General features: G+C 47.2%; 1 protein-coding gene across 3 annotated transcripts in view; it reads right to left on the reverse strand.

Moving 5' to 3' along the window:
- SRGAP3 (SLIT-ROBO Rho GTPase activating protein 3) overlaps window positions 1-17,900 on the reverse strand; it is a gene marked incomplete at both ends in the record, with an annotated part of 250,739 nt that overhangs the window by 26,176 nt on the left and 206,663 nt on the right. For all 3 annotated transcript variants that reach the window (XM_082663233.1, XM_082663231.1, XM_082663232.1), the window contains 4 exons: window positions 2,817-3,044; window positions 3,245-3,350; window positions 6,860-6,994; window positions 16,377-16,454. In XM_082663233.1, the coding sequence (XP_082519359.1) occupies window positions 2,817-3,044; window positions 3,245-3,350; window positions 6,860-6,994; window positions 16,377-16,454 (547 nt within the window). The remainder of the gene's footprint in view (window positions 1-2,816; window positions 3,045-3,244; window positions 3,351-6,859; window positions 6,995-16,376; window positions 16,455-17,900) is intronic.

Raw genomic sequence — 17,900 nt, forward strand, 5'->3', positions numbered from 1 at the left:
GGGACTCCTGGGGGGCTTTGTACCTCACGCTGCCCTCAGCCTCCCGCAGGCGCCGGCCTAGCCCACCTCTGCGCCTTGACCCAGATCAGGCCAGGCCCACTTCATCCCAGTTTTTGATCTGACCACCCGCAGACCTTCCTAACAGAAAACCACTCCCGGCCCCCTCATCCATTGGGAAGATTCCCTGAATACCATCCCCCAACTGACCCCAGCCCTGAAATTTGCTGGGCTGTCTTCTTGGTAAAGGCCGTCAGTGCCTAAGTATTCTGTAAGATCTAGAAGGCAGTAAAACACCGACGTTTTTCCTCAGAAGGACCTCAGGCCAGAGCAGAAGGAACTTTGGAAGTACTGAGAGTCATCCATCTGGCCTGGCTCCCTGCCTGTCTTGCAGCAGAGGTGACAAGCTCAGCGAGGTGGGTGAAGCTCCCAAGGAGTGGGTTCCTCGGGGCTGCCTCATGGTGCTGCGTGCAAAATCCACATCAGCCCAGGTGGCGAGCAGGCTGGCAACCATGATGGGCTTAGGGGTAGAGTGAGTCCAGGACCATCAAATTCTGTCACTAATGCGCTGGGATAATTTCATCAGCTGCTGCCCCCTCACTGGATTGTAAGCTTCTTAAGGCCAGGGTTCATTCACATAGTGAGCCAATCAGTTTTTTTTTTTAATCAAACCATTGATTGAGTCTTAATCTATGCCAGGCATGGTGCTAGGTAAGAGGGATGCGTTGACGGGTAACGTGGACACAAACCTTGCCCTCATGGGCTGAGAAACAGAAGTGCTACAAGTTGAAATATGTTATATAGGCACAAATGAGCAGAGACAAGAACAGGAGAGGGGACCTACACAGGGTGTCAAGGAAGTCTTCTTGAAGGTGACATTTACAATACCATTTAAAGGAAAATGGACTTTATTATGAAAAATTCTCCTGGATAAGTTCCAGACTCTGCACAATGGCTTAAGACCTTTCATAACCTGGCTCCTGCCGGCCTGTGGGGCCTCCTCTCTCACCATTCTCTCGTCACATGCAACACTGCAGGCATACAGAACACTTTTCATTTTATTGCATGCTCCAGGCCTAGCACATTCTTTGCCCGCTCTCACCTGGCTGACCCAGTTCATCCTTCAGGTCTCAGTCAAGTCTCCGTGTTTCCTCCAGGAAGCCTTTCTTGACCTCCCTACATTGGCTCCAGGGCCCCTACTCCTAGAACTGCCTGTTTCCTCCTCCCTGTCTCAGGGGTTACTCCTGGTCAGGTTACATCCCTACTCCTCAGCCCAGGGCCTGGCCCAGGACAGATGCTCAGTAACCATTTGGTGAATGAATGTTGTCCACTGTGATGAGACCCTCAACCAAATCCTCCTTTTTGGCTTTGAACACTCCTCCAAAATTACCATGTAATTAGTTTTCCTTTCTCATGGGGCACAAATGGGATTAAGAAAAGTGTGGTTACTGTATGTAGTGCTTTGGTAAGTATGCTAAGATCTGTACGTGCCTTCCCAGAGCACTAATTATATATACTGCAGCAAGAAAAGAAAACTGGTAATGGCTGCAAAAGCGATAAAGTTGAAAAGCTTCCTTTGTCTAAAAAGTGTGCTTGCTGGTTGTAGGATTTCTGTTACAGATCAGGGACAGACTGGCTCCAGGTGCCTCAGATGAGATTAGAGAGCTGTGGCCCGGTGTTTCTATGCAGAGAAGTGTTGCAGAGAAACAAGGAGGCTGGAACGTTTCCCTTCTTTGAAGCCGCTGCCCAAATATGCCCACAGAACTAAAGCGAGGCAAGAGTCCAGGAACGCTCTGACAATCAAAAGAGTAACTCCCCTGTAGGCATCTGGCTGAAAGCAGTGTGGGTAATACCTAAACATACAGCTGTGTGTTGTCCTGGATTGGGAAGAAAGAAAGAGTAGGAACCCTTTGGTTTTTGTCAGTTGGTGTTCTGAATTTTCTGTCTTCACAGAAATGTTCTATTTTCACCGTATTTTCAGGTCTTAGCCTGGGGAAGGTAGTCAGCCCTGAGTTTGATAAGATTCTAAAATATTTCTCCCAAGACCCAGTGTAGCACCAGGTACACAGGTGCCCAACTAGCACCTGTTGGCCTGGTGTGGAGCTCTCAAAGAAAGTGAACAAACTTTGCCAGGAAAAGAGAACTCTAGATGGTAGGGGACAAGGGTGGGAAGTGTCATTCTCAGTTTAAGAGGCTGAGGTGGGGATTATCCACCCCCTGCTGCCTGAGATGGGCTTGCAGCTCACCTGGCCAATGACAGCATTACATACATCTCCTAATCGATGTGATTAGTTCACCAGACCCAAGCCTCAGGAGGAGACGTAATTCTTGGACTTCTGTTAAAACGTTTGGGAAGGAGAAGCTCTTTTTCCACTGGGGATGGTGAGAGAACAGGCTCTAAACTGGCGTTACCAGATGCCTCTTTGAAACTACCAAGGGAGAGGCTGCCTGAAAATGAAGCCAATGTAGAAGAAAGCAGCCAGGGGCTGGGAATTGCAGGACTGAGTCCTGATGATAATAGTTGAACTCCTGGATCCAGCTATACCTAAAGCCATGATCCCAGACTTTATTTAGTTAAAACTAAATTCCCAATTGGCTTAAGCCAGTTTGAGTTGTATTTCTGTCCCTTATAAATCAAGACAGTCTTGACTGATGTACCTATCCCTCGTATAAGGCTGGTGTGAAGCTCAAATGAGAAAATATATATGGGAGTACAGACTAAAAAGCAGTAACAAAATCAAAGGGTTTCTTACTGTTCTGGTTCAACAGTAACAACAACAACGATGATAATAATAATATTAAGAAGAATGGAATCTTACCAATATTCTTCCCCTCCAGCCATGCATTTTTCATACACAGGTCCCTCTAGCTCCCGGGGGCTGGGGAAGATGGCTTCATGGTGGATGATGATGGTTTTGATGACTTCGTTGACGTGTGCCTGGCAGGACACAGGGTCTTGCCCATCGGGGATGTGCATGAGGGTGGGCCCGAAGCAGATGGCCAGGTTGTAGGGATCCATCATGTTCTCATCACTATATTGCGAGAGGCTACAAGAAAGGAGTACCCACAAGTCACCAGGGAAAGGTGAATCCTCCTCCGTGGTTTCTTTCTCTTGGGGGCTCTACTCACGTTCAGGAGGGTCCCATGTTCTAGGAACAGTTGTACCTACAAACCTCAGGACACCCCCTCCCAAAGGAGGCCAGGGCTGAGTCAAAGAGGGGGTCCCCCCCTTGGCTGGGCAACTCACTGGTTGAGGAAAGCGAAGAGGTATCTCATGACCACGATGACCACGCGGGGAAGGGTGATGAGGATTTGTTGGATCTGGTGCACCCTCTCAGCTGGGTTCTCCAGTTCTGTAACACAAAGGGACTTTTCAGGGTGCCTTTCATCATCAGAGAGCCAAGTAGCTGACATCTGTGAGTCCCACCTGTGAGATCAGCCCACGTGGTTCAGGGGGAGGCAGCTTTTTGTTTTGTTTTAATTAATTTATTTATTTTTGGCTGTGTTGGGTCTTCGTTGCTGCACATGGGCTTTCTCTAGTTGCGGCAAGCGGGGGCTACTCTTGGTTGTGGTGTGCGGGCTTCTCGTTGTGGTGGCTTCTCTTGTTGCAGAGCACGGGCTCTAGGCACGTGGGCTTCAGTAGTTGTGGCGCATGGGCTCAGTAGTTGTGGTGCACAGGCTTAGTTGCTCTGCGGCATGCGGGATCTTCCCAGACTAGGGATCAAACCGTGTCCCCTGCATTGGCAGGCAGATTCTTAACCACTGCACCACCAGGGAAGCCCAGGCGGAGGCAGTTTTACTCTCAGTTCCAGGGATGGAAATGTGACCCTGGCCTGGCCAATCAGAGCATCAAATTCCCCTAGCCACAGGGTTGGGCCCAGGAAGGGGTTCATGGCCTAATCAGAACAAATCAGGGTTGATCCTTGGGACTCAGCTGGAGAAACCTAGAGAGAAGTTCCCTCTTGCAACTGGGTAGAGGAGCAGCTGGGGGCTCCCAGGAAAGAAGATGGTGTCCGGGAGTGCAGTCACCACAGAGCTGGAGGGCACAGATTCCCGAAGATGTCGTGTGAGGTCTGAGTCCAGCTGGGCCTTAACTTTTCAGATATATGAGCCACTACATTCCCTTCTACGGGTTAAGTCAGTGTAAGCTGAGTTTCTGTCACCTGTAGCCTATGAGTCCTGATGAACACAGGCAGGGACCAGGTTTTATTAGACTCTTTAAAAACACCAGCTGCAGCACAGGCCTGGCACAGAGTAGGTGCTCAGGAAATGAACACTGAATAAATAACCACCTCCTGAGCTGTATATTGGTCAAAGAGCCTGGTGATTCCTGGGCTCTTGTCTCTGACCCCCATTTTCAGGTCAACCCTAGAGATACAGACATTTAATCAGTCAAGCCAGAGTTGGGGGCAGCAAATTGGGCTTGGTAAGGAGAAAAAAGTGCTTTGTGGGCTTTTCTCTGTAGAGAGAGAAAGCTCAGGCTAAGAGTGAGCTACCAAAGCTCCAATGATTATCTGCAGGGCTGATGCATAAACCCATGTCAGTTTCTTTTTCAGAGAAAAACATGTTTTTCTCACTCAGCCCCTCCTCTCTCCAGCCTCCAGATCCTGTCAGCATGTTCCTTTTAAAACACAGCTTCCCCCTTTCTCCTCTGTATCCAAGGCCCTTCATGATGCAGCTTCAACCACCCTTGCCTGCTTCATCTCCCAGCTGCCGCCCCTTCTCCAAGTATCTGAAGATGACTGAGAGCCATGCTTCTCAGATGAAGTGGGCGTGCACCTCTGGGGCACTTACAAATATGTGGGGCATTCTCTGGGGTTGTTGCAGTGACTGGAGGGTGCCACTGGCATTTGGGATCCAGGGGCCAAGGTGCTAAGGGTCCTGAATGTGTGGGACACACAACAAGGCACTGCTCTACCCAAAGTGCCAGTAGTGCCCTGAAGAAGAACTGTACCAGGCCACCTTAGCTACCCCCCACCCCTCCACCCAAACACACGAAGGCTCTCCTGCTCCAGGCCTTTGCACACACTGGTGATCTCTCTTCTCCACCTGGCATGCTCCAGCCTACCTTCAAGGTCTGGCACCTCACCAAGGCCTCCACACAGAGTGGAAGGCTCTGGCACACATATCGAGTCCACTGCCCCCCATACAGGCCCCTCCATGTCCTTGGCTTCAGTCACACTGCCCTAGACCACCTCCACTACTGTTTATTAATACTGTTTCCTTAAATACATTTCTTTAAAAAAGGAGACCTTGGGCTTCCCTGGTGGCGCAGTGGTTGAGGGTCCGCCTGCCAATGTAGGGGACACGGGTTTGTGCCCCGGTCCGGGAAGATCACACATGCCGCAGAGCGGCTGGGCCCGTGAGCCATGGCCGCTGAGCCTGTGCGTCCGGAGCCTGTGCTCCGCAACAGGAGAGGCCACAACAGTGAGAGGCCCATGTACTGCAAAAAGAAAAAAAAAAAGGAGACCTTACCTCACTCTGTAAAGGAGAAACCAGGATCACTTGCCATAATTAGAAGGTAACATAAAAAGAGATACAATGAAAGCAAAACAATGCTACCAAATTATAGGTAGACATTGTTTTATACAAAAGTTTCTGAGACTGAGGTCCTGCTCTCTCTGTTTAGCAGGGAGATTGACTTGTACGTTGGGGGCAGAGGGGGTGTCACTCCTTGATGTAGTCAAGGCTTTGGGAGGGAACTGAGGAGGGACTTTTCCTCTCACACTGTCATTCAAGGTACACAATGCCATGACCTTGTACCAGGGGCCAAACACCTTGTCCGCTCAGGAACTGGTCTATTGGAGCTTCTGGAAATACTGGCTGAGCAGGTGACACTGGGCTCAGACAGGGATGGGCCTCTGTGGCCTGGGATTTCTGAGAGGTGGTCTGGAGCCTGAAGTGGATCAGGAAAGATGAGCAGGAAGTAGTGGCGGGGCAAAAGAGAGGAGGAAGCGCCTTTCACACAAGACAAATAAGAGGGTTCAAGCCTCCCTAGGCTCTTGTCACCTCCTGGGGCACTTCCCTGGCTGCAAATATCCCTCAGAACATTGTGAGAAGCATCCCTAGTGAAACGGGGTGTGGGGCAACTTTTCTGTAACTCAAAGAGTTTATTAAAAAAAAAAAAAGAGTTTATTCCAAAATACTAACATTCTAATATTCTAAAATTAAAAGTTTATTTAAAAAAATACTCCCAAAAGATTGTCGTGGATTTTGGCATCTTACAGTCAAGGTGCCTTTACTTCAGCCCCTAGATTGGGCTCCTGCCTTTATCCACAGAAATACTAGTCAAGAAGGACTCTCATGGCTAGTGATGTCAGAGGAAGCCCACAGTCAACTTATTTTCATCATTTCCCTGTTTGCCATATTGCTGACCTGACTCCCAAACCTTCCATGGCTCCCTGTAACCCAAGGGGAAAAGCTCTGGAATCCTTGCAAGGCATTCAAGGTCTTCCCTTTCTTGCTCCATCAGACCCTTCCAGCATCTTATACCATGTACTGGCTGGGACACCCTCCTGCTGGTCCCATTGATCTGTGTGTCCCCAACCCTTCCTAGGATCGCTGAGTCCACTCCTCCCCGAAGACTCTACTCACATCATTCTCCGTCAGCTGTGATCTGAGAAACCAAGGCTCCCTCTGCCTCTTCTCTTCTGAGCTCCTCCTATACCCAGAGGTGTACCATGCCCATGAGTTCTTCTATTATAAACCATCTTGTTATTTCCACAACTAGGTTTTAAGTTCCATGAAGACAAGAGTCATATGGCTTCTTTCAAGGCACCCCTCCCCTGCAGCGATGAGCCTGGAGTGCAGCTTCAATAAAGATTGGTCAAGAAATTGATCATTCCACCTGGGAAATACTTACTAATAGTAGATATCAAATCTTGAAACCTTTCCTTAGGAAAGAGTGGGTTTTCCAGTCCTCGGAAATACAGTTTTAGAACACCAGCGACTGAATTGATATCTCGTTCATTTTGATCATCCACAAGTGGGTCTTCACCTAAGGGGAAACAGGAGATGACGATTCAGCTCGGTAAGGGGGCAGGGTGTGTGCAGATGGCGGAAGAGGTGACCTGGCCCAGCCTGAACTGGAGGACAGATGTGACAGCCTCCGCCACACAGCATGCTTAGGGTGCTCCCTGCAGCGGATTCTGAAACTGCTCCAATCTCTAACAACGCTGTAGAATTAAAATAATGAACATCCGTCACCCTACACTTACACTCATCTTGCCATATTTGCTCTCCCTCCCTTTCTCTACTTATGTTTAGTACTGCTCAATTATTTGAGAGTGTTTTGTAGACATTACAACACATCACTGCTAAATACTTCAACACATGCCTTCTCAGCATAAGGCTATTCCCCTACGTAACCGTGTATTACACCTAAGAAAATTAACAAGAGTTCCAAAACACCGTGTCACAGACTTTACCCAAACATTCCCCATTGTCCCACGTCTTTCATAGGATTTTTCAAACGCTAAGATCTAATCAGTGTTCACACAATTCATTCAGTTGTTATGCTTCGTTAGTCTTTTGAATGCAAAACAGACCCCAACATTTTTTATTGTTAGTTTGTTTTTCATAATATTGACTTTTATTGAAGAGTCCAGGCCAACTGCCTTGTAGAATGCCTCACGTTCAGGATCTGTCTGATTGCTTCCTCATGATTAGAGTCAGGTTAAATATTGTGGCCAAGAATACTATGTGGGTAATGCTTGATCACTGGGTTAAGGTGGTGGCCTCTGGATCTCTACACTGTAAAGGTATATTTTCTCCTTTGTAATAACAAGTGTAAAATATAAAATATTTTTGTAAACAATAAGTGATCTATGTGCATGTCATCATGCTTAACATATTTTACCCAGTGCTTTGAGCATCCAATGATAACTTTTGCCCAAATCAATTATTACCCTGCGGTTCTAACAAAATGGTGATTTTCGGATTCTGTCATTCCATCTACAATTACTAGGTAGCATTCTTCTAAAGAAGAGCTTTCTCCGTGTTCCCTCCACCCTCCTATTTTTTTAAAAAACATTTTACGGGCTTGTTTTTATAATTTTTAATTAAAGTGTTATAACCCGTTACATCACTATTCATTGGGGTGCTCAGATTGTCCCCAGATTTGGCCAGGGGGAGTCCTTTCTTATGTCCTTTGATGCGACCTCTATTGAGCACTTAATTGCTTACTGGCATAAAAAATGTCCCTGAATCACCTGGTACTTTCCTTGACCTAGACCTGGAATAAAAAACTTCTCTAAGGAGCTTTGTTTGCTTTTTGCAGGGCATGGTATTTAGAAACCAAGATCTCGGTTCTAGGTGTGCTCATTGCTACAGGAGTGTCATAAAGAACATCTAGGCTCTTTCAGTACATAGAGCTAGAATATACATATTTTTTTTTCACAAGTTCACACTGATATTTCTAATTCATGTTTAAGGTACAATGTTTCATTTACCTTCATTTATTTTGTATTTTCATTTCATTTTTCTTACAGTGAAAATCTTGTTCTGAATAGTATTTATAATTGATATCTTAATGTATCTGCCTTATCCTACAATATACATAAAACAGTTTCAGATTTTTTTGGTTTTGTTTTTGTTTTTTTTTGTGGTACATGGGCCTCTCACTGTTGTGGCCTCTCCCGTTGCAGAGCACAGGCTCCGGACGCGCAGGCTCAGCAGCCATGGCTCACGGGCCCAGCTGCTCTGCGGCATGTGGGATCCTCCCGGACCAGGGCACGAACCCATGTCCCCTGCATCGGCAGGTGGACCCTCAACCACTGCGCCACCAGGGAAGCCCTAGTTTCAGATTTTTAATAGCAATATCACCACTAGCGATAAACCTACTACATAAAAATTAACGTTTATTTGCAGGGCTTTTTTTGTTTTTTAGGCCCTCAGAATGTATCCCACTAAAGACATATGATCAGAAGACAGAAAGTAGATTAGTGGTTGCCTAGGGATGGGGGCTGGGGTGTAAGCGGTACAGGGAGTGACTATAAATGGGTACAGGGTTCCTTTTAGGGATGATGAGAATTTTCTGAAATTAGATTATGGTGATGATGTACAAATCTATAAATATACTAGAAACTACTAAAATATACACTTTAAAAAATGGATGAGCCTTATGGTATGTAATTCAATAGAGCTTTTAAAAAAGTGTATGACCAGAGCACATGTTGAAAAGTTACTCTCTGTATGGTTGTCAGTCTGATATACAGCTTATTTGTTTCTATTTATATTCAATTTTAGGGATTTAATTTTTTTAGAAATCCTTTTTTTTTTAAAGTATGCAATTTTGAAAATATAAAGCATCCACATGTTCCAGGAGTCCTAACCAGATAAAAAGTTGCTTGCAGAGAAGCCCTATTCTTATTCTTCTCTCCCTACACCTTACATTTAACCATTTTCATTAGTCTCTGGTTTGTCCTGCTAATCTTTCTTTCTGCAAAACTAAGCAAATACACATATACAATTTTTTTACCTTCCCTCATTTCTTACATAAAATGGACGTAGCACACTCTGCTACTACATATACTTGTTTCTTCTCTAAACAGTAAATCCTAGAAATCCCTCCTTGTCAGTTCATACAGATCTTCCTCATTTTTTTTTTTTATGGCCGCAAACGACTCTATTTCATGGATAGACCATAATGTAGTCAACCAGTCTCCTATGGATTGACATTCCCATCTTTTGCTGTTACGAATACTGCCACAACAAATAACCTTGTACCTGTGTTTCTTATTCATAGAGGTGTGTCTCTGTGGTAGGTTCCTAGAAGTGGGGTTACTGGGTCAAAGGGCAAACAAACATGTAGTTTCATCAGATAAAGCCAAATTCTCCTCTGGTGGGGCGGCACCATTTTCTCCTCCTCCCAGCAACATAGGAGAAGGCTGCTTTTCCATAGCCCTGCCCATGGAATGTCTTTTAAATTTTTGCCAATTGCACAGGGGAAAATATCTCAGGAGAGCAGCACTTTTCAGTTTAATGGGGGTTGCTGAGCTAGTTCACCACCAGGATTTCCATGGGGGACGTGAAAGGAAGCAGGCAGCAACCTGACACCTCCCTGAAGGTGCTGAGAGAGGTCTGTTCACTGGGCTTCTCCTCCTCCTGCCAGAACAGCCCAGAGCAATCTAAGTCTGGTAAGTAATGAAGAGCAGAACTGCGGGCTTCCCTGGTGGCGCAGTGGTTGAGAGTCCGCCTGCCAATGCAGGGGACGCGGGTTCGTGCCTTGTGCCGGGAAGATCCCACATGCCACGGAGCGGCTGGGCCCGTGAGCCATGGCCGCTGAGCCTGCGCATCCGGAACCTGTGCTCCGCGACGGGAGAGGCCACAACAGTGAGAGGCCCGCGTACCGTAAAAAAAAAAAAAAAAAAGAGCAGAACTGCAAATTCATACTTGGATCTCTATACTATGCCTCTGTGGGAAGAGAATGTGTGTCACTGCCAGGGCCTCTGCTGGCCCCAACATGCTTTAGTGCAAATTAGAGAAAGACACCCACACACACACACTTCCTGAACCAGGGCTTGTGGCTTCCAGGGCATGAGCCAGAGTTCAGCACACTCCTGTCCTCGTGGCTGAGTACTCTTGTGCAGTGCCCAGCCTGAACGACTGTGTGTGGCAGCCCATGCATTGTGTTCCACAGGTCAACCTCTCAGACGTTCCCATAGGAGGAGATGAAAATGCTTCCCCACAGGGGTTGAATGTAAATGTCCCCAGCACTTCATGGCTGCTCTTTACTGGTACTGGCCACTTGCCAGATTCTGTTCCCTCAGATCACTGTCTCCGGAAAACTCATTCTAAGCAATCATCTGGGACCCACCAGCCTGCACTGAATCAATCTGGTTTTGCCTTACACACACACACACAAACACACAGGCATAATGACTGATTGCTTAGAATGAGTTCCTCTAGGATTACCTTTTTTTCCTCTAAATTAGTTTTTTCTTTAAATTTAACCTTCAGTTTTGAGTCACTTAGTTGCCTGTTGCATCAAATGATTCTTTGGTTTTACAGGTTGCCTCCCAGTGATGCCAGATGGGATCAGTACAGCCCCAGGTGCCAGTTGCTAATGCCTATAAAATACCATCTTCCCCAAAGGAGAATCATTTAAGAGTTCTTTGGACTTCATCTTCAAAAGTAGCCAAAGAATTCAAGTGACAGGTTATCCCAGAAAATCTTTTGCAGTTAGTGAACTTAGGGTATCAGTAAGAATATTCAGAATACCACACACACAGTTTAGGTGATCTTGGTATAGTGGTGGGACAGCAGTGATTATAAAATGAAAGTAAATAATATGTACATGCTCTGTTGGGGGGACACTAGAGGGAAACATGTGTTCAGCCTAGAAAATCATTTCTCAGTGGATTTCCTATGAAGTCAATGTGTCTTGGGTTTAACTTTGAAACAAATTTAAAAATTCAAAAACTGGAAAAAAAAAAAGGAAAATGCTTCCCCCACAAGGCTTTCTCATGAGGAAGGAAGAGAGAAAACATATATATATATATATATATATATATATATATATATATATATATAGCCTATACTGATATAGCACTTTTCAAGTGAGAAGCACACTGGCATATGTGATCTCTCTTAATCCGCAAAACAGCACTGCATGGCACCAAGGGAGGCATGGTTCCAGCTCCACCCCTCTCACCTGCAAGAAAGCTGAGGCCCCAACAAATGAAACAACTTGCTCATGTAGTCAGAAACAGACACCAGCAGCTCCCAGGTCTCGTAATGCCTGGGAGGTATTCCTTCTTCTACCTGTGGTTTTCAATTCTATCTGCTGCCTGTCTGCCTGCATGCCTATCTATCTATCTATCTATCTACCTACCTATCCATCTATCATCTTCCTTCCTTCCCTCCCTCTCTCCCTCCTTCCTTTACAGTAGAATCTCAACTTTTCTTTTTTCAAGAAAAAAGTTCCCATGGATGAGCAAAGCTGCCTTAGTTGAATTTAGAGAAAGGTGCAAGCCCTACCTTCTCATCTTCCCTCCTTATCCCAGTAGCAGCCCTTGAAGCCCCTCTGAAGGACCGTAAGAGTTTGAAAACTGCGCTGTATTAAGCTGTTCCCCTAGTGCACCACATGTTACTCTTGTGGTCTCATGATCCAAAAGCACAAGGATTTTATTTCCTCCATACAAGCTCTCCTTGTTAAGTCTGGTTAACTTACTGACCACACACACACACACACACACACACACACACACACACACACACCATCCATTCTTGCTCTTCCTCCCAGAAGGCACTTCGTCCATAAAAGGAGCCATCCAAACAATCCTCCCTCCTAGCCCAGGCCTTCGGCTCTCTGCAAGGGTTGCCAATTTTGGCTTAGAAATGAATGGAATTCCAGAGTTCAAGATGAGCAGGATGGTGTATGTGAATGATGGCTTCCTCCAGGAGGAGAATTAGAGCTAAAATTCCAGGCCAGTCCAAGAGAAAGCTAGTTCCCATTTTGCTAGCTAGTTTCCCGGGGAAGGAGGCAGAATTATTACCAAACAGCCCTGCCTGCAGCCTGCTCCCAGCCAGGTCGCCCCAGCATTCCCTAAGGGCTGAAGGCAGGCTGCACCCAGGGCAGAGTGAACACACCGTGTGTGCTCACAGCTCTAGGGGAACGTGCTGCTGGATGGGGGCATGGCAGGAAGCCCACAGGTGGTCTCTCCAGGGCAGGTCTCTGCGGCCAAGATCCTCCCAGCCCCATCCCGAGGCTCCGCAACGTGACAACCCCTCCCTGTGTCTCCCGCTCACACCCCTCTTCCTGGGGTAGGAAACAGATCTGAGAAGGGCCACATCCAGAGTCTAGAATGTGTCAGATCCTACATGCCATGATTTCAGCCCCAAATCCAAACCCTATGTTGATGTGAGCACAGTGAAAGGACCATTGACTCCCTTTCCAGCCACCCTTCCACATGAGGAGAGAACACAGGCAGCTCTCTCACCTTTTACATACCAAGAGGACAGGGGATTGGTTTGTGGGGAAAACAGAGAGGCAAAAAGCTAGCCTGGGAGACAACAGCAAACCACAGCTCTTTCCACAGCACAGCTGCTGATTCCTGTTTTTCCATGATGTTTTCTCCTTCATTTTGCCAGAAGATTACAGGAAGATCTCAAAACTTGAGTGCTGAGTTTGAGATTTATTGACAGCAAAATATAATTAAAAAAATCATAATCCCTTGGGCTTCCCTGGTGGCGCAGTGGTTGAGAGTCCGCCTGCCGATGCAGGGAACACGGGTTCGTGCCCCGTGCCAGGAAGATCCCACATCCCACGGAGCGGCTGGGCCTGTGAGCCATGGCCGCTGAGCCTGCGCGTCCGGAGCCTGTGCTCCACGACGGGAGAGGCCACAACAGTGAGAGGCCCGCGTACCGCAAAAAAAAAAAAAAAAAAAACCATAATCCCAACTAAAACCCTGGTTGACTCATGTCAGAGGAGAAGGAAAGTGCGTTTAGGAATAATAAGCCAAAAATGGATTTCTAACATGTAATTTTTTCACAAGCTTAACAAAAAGAGGTCCGTGCTCCTTTCAACAGCCTTCTTCACGGAGCATAGGCAAGAGCTTCGCCCAAAGAGAGAAAAAAAGGGGCCAAGGAGGAAAAGATCCATGTCTGTTTGAACAAGTGGCAAAGGACAGGCACCCTGCAGGGATTAGAGGGTTTAAAATTTTTTAAATAAAAGGAAGAAAGGAAAAACACACAATGTACTGGTTTGGAGAGAAAGTTCCATCACCAGTTAGAGCAGGTGGGCCGCGAGGAGTGGGCCCAGGCCGCTCACTGCCAGGGGCTGAGAAGAACACAGCAGCGAGCCAGGGAGAGGAAAGCTGGTTTCAGGAGATGGGGGAGGAGGTGCCCCGAGGGTCAGCCAGGTCAGGAACCCAAACCCAGGGCCGGTGGGTGGTGAATGTCAAGAAACAGAAAGTAATGCATGTGAAATCTGGGTACCAGCCAGCCCAGAGAAGCCAAAAAGGGTTTTTCTAAAAGAGACATCCCAGGAACTATTCTTTTAGAATAAGCCATGCTCCCGTGTAGGCTCGGGTGGAGCCGAAGAACGAAGCGGGCAAGAGAATGAGATTCATCCCGGAACGGGGGTGAGAGGGAGAGGGGCCAACTGCACACATGAGGCAACGAAAAAGCAGAAAACAATTTTTGCAGCTGAGGTTTGGGTCAGGTGATCTCTTCGCTCCAAGGAGCAGAGAAGTCTAATTTGCACAAATACCCCTCCAAGGCACCTGAGCAAGTAACAGAAGGTGCTGACCTTAGAAATCACGTTCAGGAAGGAAAGAAAGCAGCGCTGCTGGGGTGGGGATTGGGCCTGGCTGCCTGGTACAGCAAGGTACTTACTTACAAGACACTGGCAAGTAAGAAAACACAACGGGGAGCGGTCACCGGCCTGGAGGCACCAGGCAGTTTCCTCATGACATACAAGGAATTCTCTCTGATGGGGTGAGCCCAGGAGGATGGAACCAGCAAAGGGTCCAGACCACGGCTCTGTTCACTTACAATGAACACAGGGCAGCAGGGGTGTTAAGGAATTGGGGGAAATAAAGAAACCAAACCCTGGCTGGGCTGTCTGTCATTGCCAAGAGAAGCTCAGGGAAATGATGAATGACACTTCTACCAGGGATGCTGAGGGGAGGATACCTCTTGCTTTGTGGGCTTTGCACATGCTGTTCCCTTGGTCTGGAATGCCCTTTCCCTGCTTCCCCTGACTCTTACTCTTCAAGCCTCAGCTTAGGCATTTCCTCTTCCAGGAAACCTTTTGAGGCTTTGCTATTCCTCCCCCTTCCACGCAAACTGGGCTAGGGGCTCCCATGCTACCCAGCGATTACTCCATGCTTGCGCTGACCGTGCTGTTTACTAAACCGGTTCTCTGCTAGCGGTGACTTGTCTGTTGTTCCTATCATATTGACAGGCCCTAGTCCATTACCCAGTGCAGTGCAGGGCTCAATGCAGGCTTGTCGAGAGGATGAATGAATGCGCGAGTAGGAGCTTGGAGCAGGGCGATTCTGGGGCTCCCTGGTTCTAAGTACCCAAGATCCTGGAGTGGACTCCAAACCCTAAGCTCTCCAGGACCCTCCTCATGGGCCACTGAGAGCCACATCCAGCCCAGTCCTGCTCTCCACACTCGGTTCCAAGCCAGAGTGCCTAGTGCTGCAAAGCTCTGTGCTGGGGGCTATGGTGGTGACTGCCTGGGGCTGACAGACTGCTTCCTCTGCCCTGGAGCTAGATCTCAGGACGGAAGCGGGAGGATAGGGTGACCGAAGGTGAGTCTGCTCAGGAGGCAGCCCCTCCGGGAAGCCTGGCAATAAGTCGGGAGAATTCTAGGGCTGGAGCCCTGGGGAGAGGCTTGCTCAGAGCACAACCAACAAGGACAAACCATAACCTTCCAAGGCTATTAGGAGGATTACATAGAAGAATGGGTAAGAAAGTGCTTTGTAAATTGGGATGTGATGTATTGCGGGGAAATGGGTTTGGGATCCGGGTCCTCAGACCAAACTTAGTACCTAACTACTCAGAGCAAAGTGTAGTAAATCAGAGCTGAGGAGTAACTACGGAGACGGGATGCTTCCAAACGCTGTGAAACTAGAAGTGCAGATATCGCTTAGGATGCCCCACACTGGCTCTTCTTTCCTCCCTGGGATGGGCTTTGTTCAACAACCAGAGAGTGTGATGCTGGAAAATATTTCCTTGAACGGAAATGCACGGACTCTCAGTTTCACTGTAGCAGCAAGATATGTACTAGTATAAAAAGGCAGAGGTTTAAGAAGAATTGAGCTCCTCCTGACCCTAGAAAGTCCTTACTTTGCTTGGACACTGGCCATCTGTTCCCATCAGGGATCCTGGGGCCAAGGGAGGCTCAACCAAATAAGCCACATTCTGGTGGCCACTTCATTCCTGATAAGCTTTTATACCAAAGTGGGAACTAGGTAACCTCTCCAAGGGTTGGGGAGAATAGCTTTGCCAAAAACACTGCATAAAAAAGAATTAGGCAATTCTAAGCCACTCCATGTTATCTAGCTTCTTCCAACTTTTCTAAAACACAGCAGCCTTTACAGATTCACACAATAACTCCAAGGCCCTCTTTCCCAGCAACCACTGTAGAGCCCACCAGAGAAAGTCACCCATGTGTGCTGGTAAATGTTCAACAGCTAGCTCTTTGGCGGCGAAAAGAAAAAGATCAAAGGTCTTAGTGTTTGCCAATTTCTGTGATGTAAATACTCCCACCTTGGCTGATTTCGAGCTACCAAGGTGAAGTCGCTGAAGGTGAAGTTGGGAAGAGATGTTGATACAAGCTACCCCAGCACCACTGGCTCTAAGACATGCGTTAACACCCAACCTGGCTTCCTCTGGACACAAGCTGGAGATGATCACTTCACACCTACCTCTCTCAAAGGAATTTTTGATGTCATTGACTTCAACCTGGGATCCTGGCACTCTGAAGATCCCTTGCTGCTGGAGTCCTAAAAGAAATAAACAAACAAAAAAAGAAAGAGAAAATGCCTTGAGCTCATCAGGCCACTGGGAACACGGAAGACTCTCCCCACTGCTTGCCTCTTTCTCCCGCCATCCTTTGTAACAGAGTCATTCCCAGTGACCGTCTCCTGGCAGAAGCCCCAAAGGAGCCTTTGCGATGAACTTCAGCTGGTCCAAATACTCAGTCACATTCTGCTTCATATGTCTAGGGTCTCTTGTTTGGGCTTGAAGGAAACAAGAAGTTTATATCAACACTGGACCAGTGAATGACTTCCACTTTAACCCACAGGTCAGCTCAATCAAATAACTGGGTAGTGAATGCTGCCTAGTGCGTTCATCAGTTGCACTGGTCCCAAGTAGCTTGACCTGAGTTTACAAATGCCATCGGAGTTTAACAGCCACAGAGACTCTGAATGAGAATGATTAATGCCACTCCCTCAACCATTCCCTCGCCCATCACAGACAACGTCTTCCTTCAAGAAAATCTAGAGTCTAGAGTGCATGCTGGCTTGGAATCAAGGAGTTTGGGGGACATTAACTTATTGCAGAAGGACGATCTCATTTTCTATGTGTTTCTACAAGGCCTTAACAAAGAGGAGAACTTGATACCTGACACAGCAGTAACAACAAAACAGCGACCTATAAGATTGAAGGAATTAGAGGGCCTCCCTCATCTGAAAAGGGAATTAAGACTGGGATCCTTTCCCTGAGATTCAGTTTTTCTATATGAAACAACTCTCCACTTTATAATTCAGGAAAGTGTTTACCCTTAAAGGCAGGCTTTAGTTAAAGTTTGGTTTGTACATATAGTATGTGCTCAATAAACGTTGTTCATTTCTTTCGTGCTGAATTTCTACCACCTGTGTCTCTTACCCCATCCTCCTGGCTCATTCCCATCCAGTTATGCTGGCCTTCTTTCCCATATTAGGCCTTGACACTTGCCATTCTCTCCACCTGGCTGGCTTCTTCTACTCAAATATCACCCCCTCGGAGATGGCTCTCCTTACAACCTTAGCCAAAGCAGGCCTGCCCTCCTCTAGCCATTCTCTATCCCCTTTAATTAGTTCCTTGGCATTATCACTATCTGAAATTATATTATTTGTCTCTCTGCCTGTTCATTCCCTTGCCCTTCTAATTGGTCATGTAAGCTACCTAGGGCCAGCATCCTACCTGTCTGGTTTGTGGCTATGCTGCCATTGTCAAAAACAGTGCCTGCTATGCACTCTGGAAATATATTTTTGGAGGGATGAATAAATGAACAGATGGAGGCACAATTTAAGTGCTGGGGACACCATGTGGCAAATCCCAGACACTCTATTTCCTCCATGGAGCTTACCACAGTCTAGCAGGATTAACTGATCGGTTGACCAACCTCATTCAGCGCTCAAAGTGCAGAGCTCTGGGCTCGAGTGTGAGCAAAAAAGGAACTAATA

This window comes from Grampus griseus (genome assembly GCF_964374135.1).
Source record: "Grampus griseus genome assembly, chromosome: 10".
NCBI lineage: Eukaryota > Metazoa > Chordata > Mammalia > Artiodactyla > Delphinidae > Grampus > Grampus griseus.